The sequence below is a fragment of the Narcine bancroftii genome, chromosome 6 (genome assembly GCF_036971445.1).
Source record: "Narcine bancroftii isolate sNarBan1 chromosome 6, sNarBan1.hap1, whole genome shotgun sequence".
NCBI lineage: Eukaryota > Metazoa > Chordata > Chondrichthyes > Torpediniformes > Narcinidae > Narcine > Narcine bancroftii.
The window spans coordinates 96,125,744-96,150,144 of NC_091474.1; the positions used below are offsets into that span (position 1 = coordinate 96,125,744).

Below are 24,401 nucleotides of genomic sequence, written 5' to 3' on the forward strand. Positions count from 1 at the left end.
AAAGGCCAACTTTGCTTTCTTCACCACCTGCTGGATCTGAATTCCAACCTTCAGTGACTGATGCACCATGACTGCCCGCCGCCACCCCCCCCCCCCACCCACCCACCCCAGGACTCATTGCATCTCCTTTTTTGCTCATTTGTCACCATGCAGATAATAATGCTCTCATGGAGAACCCCACATAAGAAATAGGGGCAGGAGTCGGCCATCTGGGCCATCGAGCCTGCTCCGCCATTCAATGAGATCATGGCTGATCTGATGATCGGCTCATCCCCACCCACCAGATTCCCTCTGGGAAAAGCAGTTCCTCCTCATCTCCATCCTAAATCTACTCCCCTGGATCTTGAGGCGATGTCCCCCTTGTTCTGGTCTCCCCCACCAATGGGAACAACTTACCTACCTCTATCTTATCTGCGCTATTTTGTAATTTTATACATTTCTAAAAGATCACCTCTCATTCTTCTACATTAATCTACATGAGACGGCACCTGCCATACCTTTTCCCTCTCTCCTAATCTGTCCGTCACCCTGCAGCCCCTTGGAACCACCCTCAGCCCAATGTCTTCTGCAAACCTGGAGATATTCTTCTGAACTGTTCATTTCTATTTGTAAATAGCTGTGGTCCTAAGTTTCAATCTTACCTGTTAAATTAAAACTCTATTAAAGGTGAAATATTAAGTATCAAAACAAGTAATGCAATATTGCAAATAATACATTAATTAAACTAAAACATGGAAGCTGGCCGTAAACAAAAAAATCTGCAGATACTGGGGTTTAGTCCAATACACAAAAGTGCTGGGGAAACAGTGGGCACCTGATTTTCCACATTCCCGATGAAGGGCTGAAGCCTGGAACGTCGACTGCCTTTCCCTTCCTGTGGATGCTGTGTGACCTGCTGAGTTTCTCCAGCCATTTTGTGCATTGCATGAACATCGGGCTGAATACCTTCACTGGGATACGGTCGAAGACTGACCTCTTCCACGTTGTTTTCAGCAACAATTTTTCAGAGAAGACTGAAGAAATCCACATCATCCAATAAAACCAGTGGCCCATACACAACATTTATTGTGTACCATCCTATAAAATATTTAAATAGTTCAGAGCAGACATACAATTTTCAGCTGAGAGTTATGTACAATGTGCTGATGCCAAACCAAAACGAGAGATGATTTCTATTGTGACTTGTGATTAAAATTGTGTTTGGGATGGGGGAAAAAATAAAAATGAATCAGGTAGTACGCGATGGGGTGACCATCATTAGCTAATCGAACATACTACCTTTGACATGATGTATTTGAACAAAGCAATCTTATAAAAAAATTAACATTAAAATTTGAGACTGTCACCACAATCCTGTTTTTAAACTGGGCCATAGCTTGCATCGCATAGAGAAACATTAAAATGCCTGAAGCTCTTCCAGAGTGTTGGGAACATAGTATAAGCCAGTCGAATACTCACAATGCACTAAAAGGTATCCATTACATTTATGTAACCTTATAGATTACTGTCCTGTACATTAAATGTTTATATATTAAATATCTGCAAAATGAAAAACATGCATACACTAATTACACAGGTAAGCTTTTCAGGTTTGATATGAATCAAATGTCTCTCCATCATGTACAAAATTCAATTAAAAGTACCTTTCAATTCATATTGAGTGCAGGCTATTCATTCAAAATGCATGGTAGAACTTAAAAAGGGGTCCAAAAGTCAACTTAGCAGGGTTCTATGGTCTACTGTCGTTCTGGCTTAAATAGCTTTGGTTTCTTCAAAAGCAAGACACGTTCCTACAAAGTACGACGCAGCAATTATAACACGGGATCCGATGGAAGGAGTTAACCTGAGGTTAGTGTGTTACCAAGGCCCTGCAGCCCAATAGATTCATTTTGGCATTTTATAAATTTAAAATACACCTTTTTACAGCCTCAGATTTATTGTTTTAAGACCATTCTACAATTTAAAAACTTGTCTGTAGTAGACATCATGAAACAATGTTCATCAATAAATAGTCAGCTCTTCAGCATTAATTAGGGTTTCTGTTCAAATTCTGATTGAAAGCAACTAAAGCTATTCAAGATAGATCTTGCTTGTAAACTTAAGTGTTGAAGTCGATGGGTGTGAGATGCTATTCTAGATGTGATTTAGTGAAACCAGTACTGACTTTCCAAGGGTCCAGGAGTCTTGATTACATGCTGCATGCACATGAATCTTCATCTACCACAGGCCCTTCTTTCAAAAGCAGGATGTCTTTACCATATCTGATCATTTAAAGTTCCCCAAATTTGTTCAGCTGTTCATAAACACACGGATACTGGCCTTGGCCATTTCAGAAGCTGTGATTCTGGGTGATGCGAGTGTGTGAAGGGGGGCATGGTCACTGTATGTTACTGTTGCCAGTTCCATTGTTCTCATTGGTATTTGCTGTGCTAACTGAATTGATGCCATCCTGCTGGGGAGTGTCTTTCCGTGGGGGCATCCGCTCATTAATCCTGTCCAGGCCTTTCGCTTCTTCAAAACTGCAGATCTTGTGCTGCGGCGAGAACCCTCGGATTGCTGAATGAGATACAAAATAGGTGAGATAAGTCACAGAAATGACACAGGGCAAATAGACAAGCATACATCACGGTAACAGGCCCTTTCTGCCCACGAGCCCGTGCCGCCCAATTACACTCAAATGGCCTACAATCCCCAGTTAGTTTTGAAGGGTGGGAAGAAATTGGAGCCCCTGGGGGATACCCACATAGACACGGGGGAAACCCACAGACATGGGGAGAACGTACAAACTCCTTACAGACAGCGCCAGATTTGAACCCAAAGTCCCGTTTGCTGGCGCTGTTGCAGAGCCACCCTAAATACATCATCAAACACTCAAAGCCGCAAGAGATGTTGTGCATTCAAGAAATGTCCTGCTCATCATACTTGAAAAACTTCAGTTACAAGCTCACCGACATAAAGTGTTATTAACTACCATTGAACTGCAAGGGAATTTGGCATTGCATGCCTGCCAGTGAAACTTGAGCCCTTAACTCCCATGAAAGCAACCTGAGGACAATCCGAGAAAACCACAGTGCCCGCTTGGACTGCCGCACCCATGTTGTTGCCAGATTCCTGCACAGTATCAGCTCCACTGTAGTGGATTTGATCCTCGCAACACATGGTGAACACAGTGACTTAGACAGCAGTGTAGCAGGGCGTTGCAAAACATCCTGACTTAGCATCGTTTGGCAGAGAGAGATCTTCCAGCCCCTTTAATCTGAGGAGGTGACCCTGTGGTGTACTGGTGGACGTGATCATCCTGTGGCAGGCCAGACTGACTGGAGAGTGCTTGTCTAAGCCAGGTATTCTGATCATTGTGAAGACAGCAGACTGGAGCCACATGCTGTTCTATCCAAGGTGCCCTGTTGGATACTGGTTAGATTGGATTCAGTGACGTACTGGTCCCAGTTACTCCTGGACCCTCATGGTCAGTGAGGCTCTGGACTAAGAGAGGGCCCTCTTTGGTAAACCTATCTAATTTAGGTTCCCCTGCTGTGTCTATGTGAGACTTCCTACAGCCTTCCGACTGCTGTACAAGGGTCTAGATCGTGTTCATCTCTCTTCTCACTGCTACCTTTGGGCAGAATGTTCAGAAGCCTGACGTCCAGAACAGTTTTATCCAACAGACCTCCCAGAATGACCCCAACCATAAACTCTAGAACCACAATGAGAGTTGTCTGCACCTTACAGCAGCTCATTATTACAGACCCTCTCGTGTCCTGAATCAAAAAAACTGCCCTTTGGCCCATTGTGCCCGTGCTGACCATTATGCACCCATCTATTCCAAACCCATTTACATGTGCTTGCTCTGTAACCTTTTACACCTTTGCAATGCAGGAGCTTGTCCAGATATTTGTGATAGCGGCTGCTCCCCACCGCCCACCCCCACCCCAGGCAAATCACTGCCACCATTCTGAGTAAAAGCAATAATGTCAGATCTCCTTGATCCCTCTTGCTGATCACTTTAAACTGATGCTCTATGTTCTTCAGCTGAAGGGTTTCTTACCATCCACCCTATTTATATTCCTGCTCTATCCCTTGGAAAATATCTAGTCTTTCATATTCCGGCCAACCTCCACTGCATCCTCTCTGATGCAATCATCTCCTTTCAATAGTGGGCAACCAGACCTGCACTCAGTATATAGGCTGTGGCCAAAGTTATATTTTATAATTGTACCATAACCTCCGCGTTTATATATTCTATGACCCTGCTAATGAAGGCAGGCATCTCTAATTTCCACCTGTGCTGCTACCTTCACACCTCTACAGGCTTCTACATCAAGATCCCTCAGTTCCTCAATACTTTCCATAGTCCTACTGTTCACAGTACATATCCTACCCTTATTATTAGATCGCCCAAATGCATCAGCTGATTGGCATTCAATTTATTAAATAAAAATTAACTATAACATCTTGGTCAAAGAGTTGCTGTAGATGGGATTTCATTGTGACGCTCTGGTCCAAGTGCGGACCCCCTACGGTGGAACAGTTGAAGTGAGGTTGTCCCCCAGAGGAGTCATCTTAACAATTGTGCAAAGTTTCCCCTGTCTAATTGATCTTAGTGAAGGTCAGTGTCATGCAAGAATGGGGAAAAGTCCAAACACTGCAGTTCATGGATTTTTGGCAAAAAGTTTTCTTTGAAAATTACCCAATTATTGTGGTGCATTTTAAGGGAATGTGGATACAATTCTGCTCTCTTCATTATTACACAAATAAAACCTGGTAATGAACGCACTGCAAGAGCAACGGAAGGGGAAAACGTGGATATCTTTACTTTCTGGCATTTTTAATTATTTTGTCTGGTTTCTCGTTTTTGCAAATGGATTTCAGAGCTCTTCTTTGGAACCAACTTCTCAACCCACAGCAGACTAAACATGGTTTCGATGCTATTATCCATGTCATGGGGCCACACCGATCTACTTTACCGCCCAATGCGGGCAAGATCAGGAGCACGTCACTACCCATCAGTTCCTCCCCCCACTCAATAAAGGATAAGCGAGGTGGAGAACTATGTTGGTGAGCTTGCGTTCAAATAATCTTACTTCAAAGAAGCAGTAAAACTATTAGTTTTAAATAGATTTAAATATTTAAATAGAGAGCACACAGTTCAAAAACTGCTATCTCAGTATGTTGTTTCTTAAATATTAATGCAAGAACACATTACTAATAGTTTTTTTCTGGAATGATTTTAAGCTAAATTACAGATCTAACACTTTCCACTAAAGAAATCACATTTAACAACCATAAAGAGTGTGGGAAAACCAACATCATCTGTCAGGGGAAATAACGGCATCTATGTCAAATACAGGCTCAGCATTTTATTTAAAGATTTCAACACGTGTTATTTAAATAGAGGATTTCAACAAATTTCAAGTTTGTAATCTATAATCTTGCACAACCAGGCAGTTGATGGAGAACATTATCTTTCAGGTTGTAAGCTGAAAGCTCATTTCATTACAGCTTTCATTTAGCAAGAATTGTTGCAGGTTTATTTGGGGGGAAGGGAAGGCATTTATTAACATTTATAATTTTGGTGTTCATTTATCTGATTGCCTCAAGCATAACCTACTGTATATACTCATGTAATCATTGATACCATGTAATTGTTGACGCCCCCCCCTTTTTTTGGCCCAAAAATTTGGGTGTGTTTTTATGACTCATGTAACAATCAACCCCTCTAATTTTGGCCCTGACCGCCCACCCATCCAAGCTCCTGACTGAAGATCCCCGCCCCGGCCACCCACCCATCCGAACTCCCGACACCCTGGCCGCCCACCCACCTGAGCTTCTGATGACTCAACCGCAGGCATACCAGCCAGACCCAGACATCTGAGCTCCCAATGCTTGGAACATCGCAGGTACTTACAAGGTCAAAAGTTTTACCCGTGTAAAAGTCGACCCTCCTGCCCTTTTTGGCCCAAAAAAGTGGTCCAAACAATTGATTACACAAGTATATATAGTATTCAACTGAACGTTCAGAAGTGAAGGGACAACATAAATTCATCACCTTGCTAACAGAAATTGGTTTGGACTTTTCCCTTCCTTTTCTGTTGACAGGGTGACTGCACTCTGATATCACAGATGCTGCAATGCTTAAATATAGTGTTTAATCTCAGCCACCCTCAAGATCGTTTCAAGGTTCCATGAGGGATGCCCAGCCCTATTTTTAATACCCGGTCTTAAGACAAGAAATATTGCAAAATGATTTGATGTACAAAAGCCCCAAGACATGATTGAGGTTCATTCAGTGCTGGCAATGAGATATCACCCTCAGCTCACTTATTATTGAGAGGGTGAAGCACAATGCTTTAAGTTCATAAAAGTAACATGCAAAGTGTATCAGCACTCACACACAATAACTGCAAACATTGGAACGACTTCACGGAACATGCAGGGTGCAAACTCGAAAAGCATGCGTCTTACCAAAAGTCAAAGCTGTTAGAGGATAAAGTACTGAATACCATACACTTCGAGAGAATTTCTTCGTAAGGTAATATAGACAGACATAAACATAACCCACCTTTGCAAACATATTATTTCTGAAGAATATCCTATATTTGCAAGAATTTTAACAATATAAACCAATTCAAATCCTGCTTGTGCAAGTTAAGATACACCCAACATTTGACCCACATCCCCACCCTATCCTGAACCATACATCTCTGATGCCTTAACACTGGGCGTACCTTCATCAGCCTCAATTGCCTCAACTGTGGCTGTACAGAAGTGTGTAGTTGCATGCAAAATGAATGAGAAAGATGAGTAGCGTAGTATTTCATTAAAAAAACTGAACAGCAGCATACATCATCTCCAGACAGTACTGTAATAAATTTCATATTCAGAACAGCAGATTCAACACATATCAAAACACAATTAAGAGTTGCAATGCAAAAACTGGTACAATTTACGGTTGGCTTAATCAATATTAAAATATGAAAATTCTTACTTTAAATTTTATTTCTAATATTATTGTGATGTCTAAGAAAGACAAATATAGTTCAATCAAATGTTATTCTGCCAAAAACATGTACCAATGTCACTTTGAATCATATTAGCCTGCGCAGACTGCCAACCTCGTATGAAATTTGAATACCATAGCCTAAATTCAAAAATGTTCAGAACTAGGAGTTCCCAACTTTGGAATTTATATATTCTTTTCATTTCCCTGGTGCCATTCTCACTCACAGCATGACCCAAATCTCACCCTAGCTCAGAAGTACTGCAGCGTTTCAACTTAGGAAACCTGCCAAACCATCACCTCTAACATGACAGTGTCATATTCCAAGAATGTTTTTACGGTGTTATTTGAAAATACGTATTTTCCATGACATCAAAGATAGCGTCACAGGTAATTTACTCAGCTCCTTAAGAGTCATAGCACAAGGACAGGCCTTTTGGCCCATCGCGTTCGTGTCTGCCCTTCTGCCACACCCCTCCCCCCAGTCTACACTAACCCCACGTTCCTGCATGTCCTTCTCTGCCTTGTCTAAACTTCCCTAAAATCTAGTGATCGTATCAGATTCCACCTTGTTCTCTGGCAAGGAGTTTCAGATATCTACCACTCTCTGTAAGAAACTTTCCCTCAAATCCCCCATCATCTTTTATGTACCTCTACCAGGTTGCCCATCTGCCTTCTTCACTCCAGGGCAGTCCATTTTATCCAATCTCTCTTTATCTAAAGCACTACACTTTCAAACACAAACACATCCTTTCTGTGTTGTTACCAACAGTGCACAAAAAATCCTGTTTTGTACAGTATTCGTTTTTTATATTCAATGCTTTGATTCATGTAGTCACCGACCTTTCTAGCTGTGTTCTCACTTTTAAGGAACTAGAGTTGACCCTCTATTCACCAACTTTCTGTAGGGTTCCTACCATGTACTGTATGTATCCTACCCTCATTAACCTCTCCTCACTCTTGTCAGGGCTAACATCCTACTGCGAACTCTTTGCTCAAGTTTCTGCTACAGCCCGAGGAAACCTTCCTTGCTAACCACAATGTCACAAACATTGGCGTTATCTGCAAACCTACTAAACCTATCTCCTACATTCACAAATTGTTAATATGCCTCCTATTACTAAGCTCATTTTGGATCCAAGAAGCAAGCTTGTCCTGGCTCCCATGCAAGCCTATCATGTGTACGTTGATCATATGTTTGTTGATGTTGAGGTACCAATGGTCACTGACAGGACATTGTGAGAGTTATTTGAGTCTTGCAATCCATGGAGCACAACTGTGGAGGGTAATCATAGTCTCAATGTCAGGACTCATCCAAAAGATGGGATGGTTCACAAATCTCAAAAGGATAAATTTTACACTAAAGTCCCTGTACGAAGGGATCCACCTATTGACTAAAGCATGGAAGGAGGCTATTTGGCCCATGAAGTCGATGCTGGCTTCCATCAGAGCAATGCCATTTGTCCCTTTTTTATTTCTTTGTGACCTACTGTCTTTGCGCCCATTACATTAAAAAAAAATTTAGACATGGTAAAAGGCCCTTCCAGCCCACAAGCCTGTGCCGCCCAAATATCGAAAGGTGGGAGGAAATCAGAGCACCTGAAAACCCACACAGACATGGGGAAAACATACAAATTCCTCAGAGATAGTGCTGGATTCGAACCAGGGTCACTAGCACCGTCATGCTAACTGCTGCGCTAACCGTGACCACCGATTCCTCCATCATTCAGCTATACAAGGGGTCATTTACAATGGCCAATTAATCAACCAACCAGCATGTCACTGGGATGTGGGAGTGAACCAGAGCACCTGGGGGGAGGGGAGGGGGGGGAAATCCACGCAGGCAATGGGAAGGACATGCAAACTCCACACAGACACCACTGAGATCAGGATCAAGGCTGAGTCGCTGGAGCGGAGGCAATAGCATTAATTGCTGTCCAACCCACTTCAGACTTCGAGGCCAGAGAGCTACCCACAGATGACAACAGTAAATGAGTTATTTCTTCATTCATTCCTAGAATGAGAGAACATTACGGCACAGAAAACAGGCCCTTCGAACCTTCTTATCTGTCCGAACTATTATTCTACCTTGTCCCACTGACCTGCCCCCCAGCCCATAGCCCACAATACCCCTCCTATCCACAAACCTGTCCAAATTCTTCTTAACTGTTAAAATTAAACCTGGATTCACAGTTGCAGATGGCAGCTCGTTCCAAACTCCCATTACTCTTAGGGGGAGAAGTTTCCCCTAAATTTCTCCCCTTTCACCCTTAACAAACGTCTTCAGATTTGTATCTCACCTAACCTCAGTGGAAAAAGAATGCTTGCATTTACTCTATTCCATCACAATTTTGTACACCTCTATCAAATCTCCCCTCATTCTTCGACATTGCAGGGAATAAAGACCCAACCTTTCCCTTAACCTTTCCTTGTAAATCTTTTCTGCACTCTTCCAATTTAATCTTTCCTTTAGTTAGGTGACCAAAACTGCACACAGTACTCCAAATTTGGCCTTATACAACTTTATCATAGAATCCCAACAGTGATTGATAAATGCAAATGTGCTAAACGCTCTTCTTAGAACTTTATCTTTCACTTTCAAGGAATTAGATATCTGACTTCCCAGGTCCTCAGTTCTACTGTACTCCTCAGTGCCCACCCGTTTACCGTGCACGTCCTTTCTTGGTTTGTCCTTTCAAAATGCAACACCTCACACTTTTCTGTATTGAATTCCTTTGCTAATTTGCAGCCCATCTTTCCAGCTGGTCCAGAGCCCTCTGCAAGCTTTGAAAGCCTTCTTCGATGACCTCCAACAGGAACAACGTTTCACAAGTACGTCATTGGCTATAAAGTCCTTTGATCATCTAATGCACGATGGGCTACACATCTTTCATGAAGAGTTTCATGAAGCTTGGTACAGGCTCCTTTGCAACCCAGGAAAACCATGGTGATGCTGGAAGAAGATCATGGGGCGGGGGGCAGGGTGTGGAAGCATCAATAGATTAATAAGAAAATCTGCAGATACTGGGGTCAAGTGCAGTACACAAAAATGCAGCATCACGAGGAAGTAAAAACCGGTCACATTTTGAGCCTGAGGCCTTCAGTGACGGCCTTTTACTTCCTATGGATGTCATACCACCTGCTGAACTTCTCCAGCACTTTTATGTACTGAATACTGCAACTGGAAAATATAACCTAAAAGGCAGCTTTCTGCCTTGAGGAATCTGATCTAGGCATTTAAATATTATGAAAAGCATAGTTAGAATAGATATGATCATGATGGGTACATTTAAATAACATTAACTGAGGAATTGGTAGATCACGGTGATTAAGAGAGATCCTTTTCCCACACAGCAGGATTCAAGAGGTGGAGCGGACTTGTTACTCAGAGATCAAAGGAATTTTTGCTCCTAAATTAGCTATCAGCTGCTGACATTTTGATGATTCCTCCAGACAGGATCTTGTACTAGAATATAATCTACTAAATTATCAGCAAGGCCACATGGGATGCTGGAAAAAGGAAACAACAGAAATTGCTGGATAGATTCAGCAGCGTCTGTGGGGAAAGAAAAAGAGTTAATGTTTCACACTGAGGAATTTTCAGCAGCAGGAAAAAATTAAAATTGAACAGGTGATAAGGGGAAGAGAGGGAGAACGGCAAGAAGGTCTGCGATATGGTGAAGAAACGAGAGAATGAATGAGACAGTTCAAGCTGAGACAGGGCTGCAGAGATTTGTTAACTGCAGTTCAACTCTGCAGGACATGTAAATGAAGGGAGATGGAGGGAGGGAGGAAAAAGCATTCAGGGACTGTGAGCAACTGCTGGAAATGTAAAATACTCAGCAGGTCAGGCAGCATCTGTGAAGAGAGAAGAGCCGAGTTAATGCTACAAATATATCATGTATCAGATCTGGCTGGGTAGTGGAAATTGTTAAATTTGATATTTTGGTTCAAGATCCTGTAGCTTTAACACTAAACTTAATTTTCTCTTTTCATGCATACATTGCCTGCTGAGAATATCCAACCATATTTTACATTCTATGATTAATCAATTTAAAAAATATTTGGCTGCCCAAATGAAATTTATAGCATTTTTTTTTAAGGGAGGGAATATTCCCAATTGAGTTCAAATTGCTCCACACCTGGCAGGTGAGAAGATCACATAAGATTTTTCATTTATAATTGGAATATTAAGACAGATAGCCCCATTCTAAAACACATAATTTGGCAACAATATGGCAACAAATTAATAAATGTATAGGTCTAAAAGTGGAGTTATCTTCAAAAATACCCTTGTAAATGAGTTAATACCAATGACATTAGGTAATAAAATCCTGGACACTTAGCGCCATAAAGGGATCATGTGCATTGAGGATTGTTATGAACAAGGACAATTTATGACATTTCAACAGCTAAAAAATAGAAACGATTTGTCAAATAGAACTTTCTTCTGCTACCTTCAATTAAGATCTTTTTTGAAGAGAGAGTTTAGGACGAGCCGTGACCCTGCCAACGTGTCGTAACATGCTCTTCTTCGAAAGGGGATCACAATTTATACTGCAGATACATTTCCTAAGGCAGACCAATAGCCCGAAACCAGGCTTACACAAATCAAGGGAAAAGGTGGGAGACGGACTTGGGGGGAAAAGGATTCAAGAACAATATTGGTCAAAATTGTGCTCCGATAATATGACATCATTTATCAATGCCAGATATAGATTGATACAATACAAATTTATGCACCAATTATACCTTACACCGCAAAAATTACACGGTTTAAAATCTGAAATTCCGGACTGGTGCTTTAGGTGTGGTATAGTTGGAACACATACATTCCACCTGGCTATGTGTGAAATTAAGATCTTTTTGGTTTGACTTGGCAGAACTTTTGACAAAAATTAGAGAAGTGTATTTTTCATTTTAACCAGAACTGTATTTATCGAGTAATCTTGTGGTTATTGGCACAAAACTATCAGACTATCAAGTGGAGTCCCTGAGGATTGCACTCATATCATTAAGAACACCAGTATGTAAAAAGGTGTTTCTGACTATGAATCTGGGTAACAACATATTGAATTCATTGTACGAAAATGGAATAAGATATATTATGTGGAGAGATCTCTTATGTCTTTTTGAACAATTAAGAAATAAATAGAGTAGCTAATGGGACTTTCTTTTGTTTTCTCCAGCTAAGACCATTCCTAAGAGAAAGAAGAAGGACAAGTTTGGCCCTGCTTGAAATTAGTGAAATGGAACTAACAATTTTATAACTAAGATGTGCTATGCTCTCTAGAATTAAAGTGCAAAACCAGGTTTACAGAGACTGAGAGATAGGAGTCGGGTGTAGGTGTTACAAATAATGGAAAGATCCTGGTCTGATTGGGATTTGGATATGGATTAGTGCAATATAACTTCCTATACCAATTATATCTCACGCCACAGAAGTTGCTTAAAACAAAACCTGAAATATTGAAAATGTGTTTTAGGTGTGGGACAGTAGTAGGAACATTTTTACATGCTATATGGCTGTGTGTGAAGTGGAGACCTTTCTGGCAGGAACAAGGATAGCAGGGGTGGCCTTCACAGGTGACCAGGAGCGTTAGCTTTTGGGCAACTTCATTGAAATAAGTAATAAACTAACTAAACTCCAATTTTCATTTGGTAAAATAGTCTTAGCAGGGGCTAAGAAATGTATTGTGATTATTTGGAAGTCCAACTCCCCTCTACAGATAGCACAATGGACAGCAGAGATGAATAGTTGCATACATATGGAAAAAATTATACAACTAGGAACAAATATGATATGTTCATTAAGATGTTTGGAATTCTCTAACCAGGAAAGTGGTTGAGGCTGCCTCATTAAACATATTTAAAATTCGGTTAGATAAATTTTTACATGATAGAGGAATTAGGGGATATGGGGAGAAGGCAGGTAGGTGGAGTTGGGTCATAAATTAGATCAGCCATGATTGTATTGAATGGCGGAGCAGGCTCGATGGGCCATTTTTAGCCTACTCCTGTTCCTATTTCCTATGTTTCTATATGGCAGCCATATTTGGATCTAGGGGGCCATTTGTAATTATAAATATAATAATTAAAAAGGATAATAATAAATGCCCATATAGAATTTTTGATTTTCGACATAAATGTGAGGCCTGACGATGTGTGGATTTGTATTGTGGGTGGGGTTTCTGTTGTAAAGAACAAGTTCAATACACATTTAAGACTGGACAGTTTTTCTATGTATATTTATGGGGAAAATAAACAAAAATATTAAAGAAAGGATCCCCTGAACTTTCAGGGGCTTATCATTCTCTATCCCATCCCCCATCTTGACCCCTCTCTCTCATCGTTTCAGTGATGCCCAATGCAAGATCAAGCAATGGCATCCCTTTCTCTGTCGAGGTAAGCTATTATTCTCAACACGCGAGTTCAACAATTTCTTTCAAGTTATCTTTCCAGTTTGTATCATAATTGGCCAGTCGTTTCCCCCCCCCCCCCCCCCAATTCCTTCCACAGATGCTGCCTGACCTGCTCAGTATTTCTAAAAACTGCAATGTTTTACCTCTCAAAGTTCCAATGTTGTTTCTAAATGTAAATGGGCCTTCTGGCCCATGAGCCCGTGCCACCCAAATACCCCAATTAACCTACAACCCCTGTACATTTTGAATGGTGGGAGTTGTGACAGAATATATAGAAATACTTTGGGGAGATAAATTGGGAAAAGTAGAGTAGGTTACATGGATATACTTTAAAACAGATCTTATTTGAAATACTGAAGAATTCATATCCACAGTGACTTTGCAGAAATTGTGAGGAATGCCTATGGAGATTTCACAAATAGGTGTTAATTGAATTGACTTGTAGAATGAATGAACTACTGTCTTTAAAGCAACAAGCAGGAGACATGATGTCTATTGATAGCTCTTTGCAGAGTTTTGGAGTGCTCACAGAAAGGTCACTGATGGGTTCTTGTTTACGTAAAAACAACAGATGAACCAGAAGACTGACTTCTATTGTTTGCTGGAGAAGGTCAGGATTTTTTTTACAAGTGAGAGAGCGAGGGTCACATGGGCTTTCTGGCAGTTGGAGAGTCTCAGTGTCTCAGAGAGAGAGGGTGACTGAACAGTGTCAGACAGAAGAAGCAGCTCCAGGGTAGTGTCATGCAAGAAAAGAAAATGAGCTATCTCGTGTTTCTCTTGGAATAAGTGGAACAGAAAGGAACTCTGGTAACCTGAAAGAAAGAGGTTATTATCTGGAGAACCCTGATGGGGCAAGTTTCATCAGCGAGACATTGAGGTGACTAATGGTGGTACCTCAGTTGTGGAAATCCTGGAACCACACATCACTCTCTATAAAACCTACAAGAACCTTCCTGAGCGGTAACCATTTACCTTTCGAGCATCAAAGCCTGGTGAACTTTATACATGTTAAATTCTGTGCACAGTATAAGAATTGCCTGCAAATTCTGTGCACAGTATAAGAATTGCCTGCAACCAGAGAACTTGAAAGAATGAGAAGTGAGATTGAACTGTGAACCAAAGAACTTTCTTAAATTTACACACACATTACATACATGTGTGCTAAGAATTAGAAGGGGGTTAAGTTAAGTTAAGTTAAAAATAGAGATAAGTTAAAGTTTGATTCTGTTTTGATGTTTAAAGATAATTAAAAACAACTTTTGTTTAAGTAACCATTTGTCTTGGTGAATGTCTATTGCTGCTGGGTTTTGGGGTCCTTTGGGCTCGAAACAGAGTAAACACAGCACCCGGAGGAAGCACGTGCAGACATGGGGAGAATGTACAAAGGGCCGGATTCAAACCCAAGTCACTGGCGCTGTAATAGACTTGCACTAACCATACCGCCCAAATACCCTGAATAACCTACAACCCTGTTATGTTTTGAAGGGTGGAAGGATACTGGAGCACCCAGAGGAAAGCCATACAAACATGGGAGAATGTGCAAACTCTTTGCAGACAGCACTGGATTCGAACCACTCTGCTAAACACCACCTTCTTCTTAAATTACCTCCAGATAGATCAGTTGCAAACCACATATCTTTAAGTCGGTAATCTCTCCCTGCCTGCTGACATCACCACTTTTTGTCTCATTCAGGCATTCCCATTTTTCTCTCCCTCCCGATTCTCTGTGACTTAAAGCTGTTAATCACCGTATTTGATGACATGTAAAACTCACAGGCATACCTCTCCCCCCCACCCCATTTCAGCAGGGAACATCAAGAATTTTTTTAGTGTACTTATGGGTAAGCATTTATTGTTATTGAAATATGTAGATGGAATATAGCAGAAAAAACTTGGACAAAACATGCAAATAGGACAACAGAAAAAAAATCTTTTAATAATAATACTGCTGTAATTTACAAGGGAAAACAAAATCAGCTTAGTTATAGCATAAAACCTTTTATAAAAACCGCCGCTGTCGGTCCCTGCACTCGTCGCACTGCTCCGCTCTCTCCCAGGGCAAGGGGTGGGAGCAGGGTGGTGGGATCAGTGTGGGGCCGGGTGGCGGGCTGTCAGAGGAAGTTGAGCAGAGGAACCAGTGTGGGGACCGACAGCAGCTGGCCAGAAGAGTCTCCCGTACCGATCCCATTGCCCCACTCACCCCTGACAGCCCACCACCAGTCCCCAATGATAGATGGTGGTGGTGCTAGAGGGCCACCCAGCAACGATAATCATTGTTGGGATTACTCACCATTATCACCATAATTTCAACTTTGCATACAATACTGGGGGAAAAAAGTGGGTCTTATATGCCATCAAATATGGGTAACTTTCCTTCATTCGGACAAAAGGCCATTGACACCACATTGCTTCTCTCTCTGCAGCTTCTGCTTGACCCGTTGAGTATTCCTTGTACTTTGTTTTTGTTATAAATTATTATTTTTTTATGACATGGAAAATTTCTTTCTCAAATATTCCTTTGCCAAAATTTGCAGAATAACCCATCTTTTCAGCTAGAACCTTCCAAATGCTGTGTTGATTTCTAATCTCGAGCTGATGAAATTTGCCAATCCAGTCACGTCTCTCATCACCTTGACAACTTCAATCAGCTCACTACTTCAATTTCTCTGCCCAGCCCCTCGTAACTCACTTCTGTCTTCTCTCGTTATTATCCTCAACATTCCTTTAAAAAAATTAACCCCGTCATTTATAAAGTTGTTGTATTATTTTTGATTTTATGGTCAAATTAATTTATGAAGCAAAATAACTAGGATCCTGTTGGATTCACCTTTATTAACTTGTCTGCAAGCTTCTGACAACAAATTCCCTCTGCACATTTCACAATTGCACTGTGCATATGATCTTGGTGCTTTTCTCCCACAGTGAACAAATACAAGCATACATGAGCTCAATTCTAAAACAGTAGTCCCTTTTCCAACACACAGAAGAGGTTCCCACAAACAAAAGTGTGTTCGGCCAGCTATTGTGCGAACCATTATAAAACTGAGATCTCTGTTCTCAAAAGGTGGTGGCACTGAATGGCTCCGTTTCATTGCTTTTTGTCCAAAGAATTTTGTACTCACGTAATGGGATAGTGAGCTATTTAATGGGATCAGCATTTTCTTTACAGTTTCTGTCACACAACTTTGCTAAGGATGCTGTTGATAAATGAAAGTTGTTATCATTTTGAAAGAGGCAAATTACACCAAACATTTTTCTTTGTTGTTCATACTCAAGGAAGCTATCTCATTAAATATGTTTGCAACAGAGTTAGATAGGGTTCTGGGGAAAAGAGTGGAGAGCATAATGTTCCTTGGTCTGTACATGAAGGACAACCAATCGTGGACCAATAACACCACCTCATTAGTCAAGGCAGTACAGCAGCACCTCCACTTTCTAAGGAGGTTGAAGAGGGCAAGGCTAACAGACCCCTTCTTGACAACATCTTACAGGAGCACAATTGATTGTCCTGTCCGGCTGCATCATTGGGTGGGATGGTAGTTCCAAAGCACTGGACTTGAAGTCAAGAGAGGATCAGCAAATGGCTGGGAAGATCACTGGGGTCTCCCTTTCCCCTATTAACATTTTACCTTAGTGTGGCTTAAATAGGGTTCAAATAATTATTGAGGGCCCTTTCCATCCAGCGCACAATATCTTTGTGGAGGTACAGGAGAACAAAATCAGGACTGCTTCCTCCCACAGGTTGCAGAGTATCCTTTAAACAAGTAAATAATCCCAAAATATTTATTTTAAATTGTATCTTTATGTATATATGTGATTATTATGTGCTGTGTATTGTGTATGCACCATGGTCCAGAGAAATACTGTTTTGTCTGATTGTATTTGTAGTCAGATGATAATAAATTTGAACTTGTAGGTGGGTGAGTGGAGCTGAGTCTCAATAATCAATAAGTGCACAAGAAAGAGATCTTAAATGAGCCTGAGTTTGGCACTGAGAAGTCTGATGCTGGAGGGTAGCAGCTATTCCTGAACCAGGTGGTGTGAGTCTTGTGCCACCTATACCTTGGCATCACAGGCAGAACCCTCCCCCCTATCGAGAACATCTACAGGGAACACTGCCATATGAGAGCAGCAGCAATCAAGGATCCACACCACCCAGCACATGCTCTGTTCTCGCTGCTGCCATCAGGAAAGTGGTATCGGTGCCACAAGACTCGCACCACCAGGTTACTCCCCCTCCACCATCAGACTCCTCAATGACAAACTCAATCAGGGACTCATTTAAGGACTCTTTTGCACTTTATTAATTTTTTAAATTCTCTCTGTATTGTAGTTTGTTTACATTCATTATCTGTTTACAGTTCTTTATTGGTTTAGAACCATAGAATTTGACAGCACAAAATACAGGTCATTCAGCCCTCCTAGTCTGTGCCAACCATCATCTCCCTAATCTCACTGACCTGGTCCCATTCCATAACCCTCCAGGTCTCTCACATCCATGCACCTTAAAACACACGATTGAGCCTGCATTCACCACATTAGATAGTAGCTCATTCCACACTCCCACCACTCTCTGAGAGAAGAACTTGCCCCTAATGTTCCCCCTAAATCTTTCCCCTTTCAGCTTAAAACTATGACCTCTCGTATTTATCTCCCCCAATCTAAGTGGAACAAAGCCTTCTTACATCCACTCTGTCTATAGCTCTCATAATCTGGTAAGCCTCTATCAAATCTCCCCTCATTCTTCTTCACTCCAAGAAATAAAGTCTTAACCTGTTTAATCTTTCCATGTAACCCAACTCCTGAAGAGCTGGCAACATCATAGTAAATCTTGTCTGCACTCTTTCAATCTTATCGCTCTCCTTCCTGTAGCTGGGTGCCCAGATTGGCACACAATATTCCAAATTTGTTGGCCTCACCAATATCTTAAACAATTTCAACATAACATCGCAACTCCTATTCTCAATACTTTGATTTATAAAGGCTAAGATGCCAAAAGCTTTCTTTACAACGCTGGCCACATGCGATGCCACCTTCAGGAAATAATATATTTGTATTCTCAGATCTCTCTACTTCTCTGCACTCCTCAGTCCCCTACCAATTACTATATATCTCCTACCTTGGTTTGCCCTTCCAAAATGCATCACCTTACACTTGTCTGCATTAAACGCCATCTGCCATTTTTTTGTCCCATTCGCCCAGCTGGTCCAGATCTCTCTGCAACCTTTGAAAATCTTCCTTGCTGACCACTCAGCTCCATTATCATCCTGATCATTGATATAAACAACAAACAACAATGGTCCCAACATGGATCCCTAAGTCACACCACTAATCACAGGCCTCCAATCTGAGAAGCAACCATCCAATACCACCCTCCTATGCAGCCAATTTCAAGTCCAGTTTACAACCTCTCCTTGAATACTTTCTGAACTAACATCTCATGTGGAACCTTGTCAAAGGTTTTACTGAAATAGACATCCACAGCCTTTCCTTCATCCACCTTCTTGGTCACCTCCTCGAAAATCTACATTTGTTAAACAAAACCTACCACACAAAGCCATGCTGAGTGTCCTTAATCAGCCCATGACAGTCCAAATACCTGTATACCCTGTCTCTCAAAACTTTTTCCAATAACTTACCCAATACTGACATCAGGCTCACCGGCCTATAATTACCTGGTGTATTTTTGGAGCCTTTTTTAAACAACGGGACAACATCACCTACCTTCCATCCTCTGGCCCCTCACCTGTGGCAAAGGACATTTTGAATATTCCGGTCAGGGCCACTAAAATTTCTACACTAGTCTCCCTCAAGTCTGAGGGAATATCATATTTGGCCCAGGTGATTTATCTATCTTTATTCACTGTTTACATGTATACATTGTGTACAGTCTTTTTGCATCCCACAAAGTGGTAATTCTGCCTCACCCACTGGAAAAAGCATAGGGTTTTATGTAATGTACAGTACAATTCCGATTATCTGAACTGGTCAGTATTGGGCCTATCTCAGATAAACTTTTTTAAAAGCAGCCCAGTATCAACAACAAATCATTTGCATGAATGTTTAAACATTAAACAACAAGGGAAGGCTTTTAAAGCATCAAAATAATGTTTAATTCTTATCAATTCTTACATGTCCCAACCACCGCCGCTGATCACCAAGACTTCCTCACCTCCACCGCCAATCACCGAGACTTCCCCACTACCGCCGCTGATCACAGAGACCTCCCCATCACCGCCACTGATCCCCTGGGAGGCTTCCTGAGCTGGTAACACTCACTGACGAGTCACCAGAGCTCCTGATGCCCAAGACCCAACTCCGAATCCTCCCCTAAGCCTACTGCACATGCACACCAGGGAGTCCGGTGTGCTTATGCTGTAGTAGGCCTAGGGAGGCTTCAGAGTCAGCGCCGGGAACTCCCATGTGCCGAGGGAGGAATGCCACCGAGGCCAAGATCCCACTCCTGCCCAGGAGGTCACACTCCTTGATGATACCGGGACAAGGGATATTTTCGACTGTTTGAGCCTGAGAGACAGTGGCACGTGGTTTGAGAGGGAGAGTTGGAGAGAAAAGTCAATAGGGGAAACAAAAGAAAAAATGGAAAGAGAGAGGGGAGGGAATTACCTGAAATGAGGACAATTGTCGTTCTAATTTCATGTCGAGTTTTTTTTTAAACCCGTTTGGATAAATGAGGATTTCAGCGAATCCAATTTTGGATAATCGAAATTGTACCATATGTACTCTGACAGTAAATCTTTAATCTTATAATAGGGAAGGAATCTGAATCAATGAACTGGAATTGAAATTCTCATCTACCATTAAATTGAATGTAAAACACTGCAGTCAAGCTCATCATGAATCAGCTATCAGACATTGGACTCTCCAGAAATAGTTACCTTAGGTAAAAATATTGAGGCATGTCAGAGAATTTTTATAAAGAATCTATGTCTCCTTTGGCTTGGCTTCGCGGACGAAGATTTATGGAGGGGTAAATGTCCACGTCAGCTGCAGGCTCGTTTGTGGCTGACAAGTCCGATGCGGGACAGACAGACACGGTTGCAGCAGTTGCAAGGGAAAATTGGTCGGTTGGGGTTAAGTTTTTCCTCCTTTGAATCTATGTGCACCTAACTTAAACCTACAGTACTTTCAAGTGACTAACAACCACATGTCCCATCAAGAGGCTATTCAGCCCATTAAGTATATGCTTGCTCTCAGTAATCTTATCAATTCCCATTCGCAACCTATTTCCCTATAATCTATCCTCTTTTACATGTCCACTAACTCCCTTATTCATTATTTCCAGACAATAAGCACAATGAAGCATTTCTCAATCAACCAGCCACATTACTTTACTCCAGGCATTTGCAAATTTTGCTTTTCTCAATTGATTAAAGGGATATAGAGACCAGTGCTTTATCAAATATCTTATCGTGAATGTCGTGTTGCTTATTTATCATACCACCAGCAGTCTTTATTCCCATCAAGGGACAAGCTTAATGGCAGCTGGATTTTGAAATGTGCTGCCTGGAAAAAAAAACCCACTGAACCACATTGCAGTAACTATGCAGTTAAAACAACAGTAGGAGGTAAAGAAACTCAGTGGGTTCCACCTTCCCTGTACTGAGGCATAAACAACTGCTGAGTGGGGAAATGGGTACGTCATTCAACCACGGTGTGCAAGGAACCATGACACTCTGCACGAGCCATATAACATACATCATAACACCACAGCACAGAAACAGACCCTTTGCCCCATCTAGACTGTGCCAAATAATTATTCTGCCCAGTCCCATTGACCTGGACCACAACCCTCCATACCCTCTATCCATGACTCTATCCACATTTTTATATTCATAACCATGCTTATCTTCAATTCTGTTCTCCAAGGCTACAACATAGACTAAATGTCTCGCAATCCATAGTGAACAGGCATGTATTAAAGGGAATATACCATACATCCAAAGGTTTATTTCAAATAACAAACAATAATTTGGAAAAGTACATTTCCAGTCAATCCTCAAATGATGTATTTTTAACACACTTTGGGATTAAGCAACTGCTATAACTTAAAACACAAAGATAGCCCGGTAACAGGGTCTCCGTGCTGTCCAATTGCACCCAATTGGCCTACAACCCATATAACAATTACAGCACGGAAACAGGCCAATTTGGCCCTTCTAGTCTGCACTGGTACGTTTCAAAGGGTGAGAGGAAACCAGAGCACCCAGAAGAAACCCATACAGATACAGGAAAAACTTACAAACTCCTTATAGACACCGCGGATTCGAACCTCATTGGGCTAACCTATATGCAAAATGTATTGCATAACTGTTCTTATTATTTAAGGAAGGATGTTAATATGTTGTAAGTTGTTAAGGATAGGTTTCATGAACAAGAATAGATGGGATGTACGATGAGGAAATTTTGAACAGGTTAGACTTTTAATAGCTTCTAAGAGTAATGGACATAATTGAAACAGACCTGACGCAGGGTGAACGCGAGGAGGTTTCCTTTTATGGAAAGAGCCAGCACTTTGAATTTTAAAATAAGGGGTTGCCCATTTGGAACAGAAACAGATTTTTCTTTAAAAACAGTTGCATGTCTTTGTAATTCCTTTTTTCAGAGGGTAGGGGCAGATGCGTGAAAGAGATGGAGCAGAGCAACAAGTCTTTCAGCTCAACAAATCTGTTCCAAACATCAACCATCCATTACACGAATCTTAAAGGGACAGTCCAGCCAGGCAATCCAATTCTAAATACACACAGTCTTGAAGCATGGATCCCATGTCTCATGACTTTCTGAATGGGTCTATGATGGGGGACCTTGACAAATACCTTATTAAAATTCATGTATGCCTCATCAACCACCCTACTTTCATCAATTTCTTTTGTGGCTTCCTCAAGAAACTCAATTCGGCACAATCTACCCCTGATAAAGCCATGTCAACTATTCCTGAGAAGACTATTGGGGGGGGGGAGGTTTCTTTTTCCTTTTTTCTTTTATTATTTTATTAATTTATTAATATCTGGGGGTTTTTTTGTAGTATGATTGTAAATCCCGCCCCTAAAAATCCTCTCCAATAGTTTGCCCACCACTGACGCAAGACTCACTGGTCTATAATTCCCAGGATGCCTTCTATTGTTTTTTTAAATAAGAGGACCATAATCCCTATTCTCCAATCCTCTGGTACCTCCCCTGTGGGCAGGGAAGATGCAAAGATCATTGCCAACACCCCAACAATCTCTTCCCTCACTTCCTATAGAAACCTGAGATATATCAATCCTAATATTTTTAAGATACAGGATTTTCTCTTTCTTACCCTCAATATCCTCCAACACATATGCTTGTTCTCTACTGACCTCACATTAATCAAGGTTCCTCTCTCTGGCGAGCAATAAAGTAAAGTATTCATTTAGGATCTCCCCAACGTCCTCTGCATCCAGGAGGGTGCCTTCTTTATCTTATGTGGCCCAACCTTCACTCGTCATCTTTCTGTTCTTTGCGCATGCATAGAATGCCTTGGGGTTCTCCTTAATCCCACATGGCGCAGCCTTCTCTAGCTCCTTTCAAGCTCTCTGAAATCCTTTCTTAAGTTCCTTCCTGTCTACTATACAATTTTCATGAGCCAATCCTGTATTTTTGCTTCCAAAATCTAATGTATTCTTCTGCCTTTCTCTGAACTTGCTGTTCACCACTTTTGTCAACCACAGTTCCCTGATCCCATCCATCTATTTATTCCCTGTCTCAATCTCAATGGGACAGAACCTTGCACAAGGACCTTGTGCAAGTGATTCTGGAACATGTGGTTCTAAATTTACTCTCGTAATTAGCCCCCCCCCCCCCCCCATTAAACACTCTACCATTTTGTCGTCTATTATCCTTGTCAATAGCTATGTTGAAGGACAGGGAGTTGTCGTCACTTTGACCGAAATGCTCCCCCCCACCACCTCCATTGAGGTCTGTCACCTGACCAGGTTCATTACCCAGTACTAGATCCAGTATGGCCTCTCCTCTGGTCGGCTTGTCCACATACTGTGTCAGAAATCCTTTTTTGGACACATCTGCCCCATCTATCCTTCTTGCAGTGAGGAGGTGTCAGTTAATATTTGGGAAATTTAAGTATCCCATAACAACCCCTTGTTATTTTTAGCACTTTTCTAAAATCTGCCTATTTATCTGCTCCTCAGTGTCTCAATGGGTATTTGGAGGCCTATCTCCCAATAGAGTGATCTCTCACTTCCTGTTTCTGATTTCCATGCATACTGACTCAGTGACTCTGGGCCTTGAAATCTATCTCCCAAGCTTCCTTCCGATCTGAACACAATATTCCTCGTATGTCTCTGCACATCCTTCCTGCAATTCTGCTTCTGAATTGTTCCCAATCAGATAAGTCCAGCGACAATATGGAAACAACTTTTGATTAAAATCAGAAATGAAATTATAATTCAGGGAAACAATCCTTCCTCTTCCTTTCGACTGGTCTGTAGCCTCCAACACATATTCCTTTGACACTTCTCCACTAGCCTGTTGTGTAGAACTGCTCTTGATAGTCAAAGAATTAGAATGGTTTTCTTCTAACTGCACTATCATTTCTTGAATCACTTCCAGTTCTCAGTTGCAGGATGTTCTCAGTGGTATTCCCTATAGCAGTTTCCACATCTACATTCATACTATCTCAACACAGCTCCCTGGACTCTGTTATTTCGATCTAGTTTGTCATTCTGCTTGGCTGCACAAAGTTATTTTCCACCTAAATCTTGGGAAGCCCAAAGCCACCATCTTTGATCGCTACAACAAATTCTGTTCATGGACCACCTGAGCCAGACCATGTACAGCCACAGCAATAAATTTGACTGAGGTGAGATTGGCCTGTTAATGCGTAATGCTGAATCTACTCCCAAAACTACGTTTTAGATCTGTTCAGAACTGAATGAAAAGATGAACAGTGAGAAGTGAGCACAAGGTTTGCATGACATCCTGTA

General features: G+C 41.5%; 1 protein-coding gene across 3 annotated transcripts in view; it reads right to left on the reverse strand.

Moving 5' to 3' along the window:
- Window positions 1-1,047: 1,047 nt before the first annotated feature.
- Window positions 1,048-24,401, reverse strand: part of LOC138736379 (serine/threonine-protein phosphatase 2B catalytic subunit beta isoform) — a 124,852-nt gene continuing 101,498 nt past the window's right edge. For 2 of the 3 annotated variants that reach the window (XM_069885828.1, XM_069885824.1), the window contains 2 exons: window positions 6,726-6,755; window positions 1,048-2,556 (listed from right to left, as the gene is read on the reverse strand). In XM_069885828.1, the coding sequence (XP_069741929.1) occupies window positions 2,378-2,556; window positions 6,726-6,755 (209 nt within the window). In that variant the 3' untranslated portion in view covers window positions 1,048-2,377. The remainder of the gene's footprint in view (window positions 2,557-6,725; window positions 6,756-24,401) is intronic. The other variant, XM_069885830.1, reaches the window with a different exon arrangement.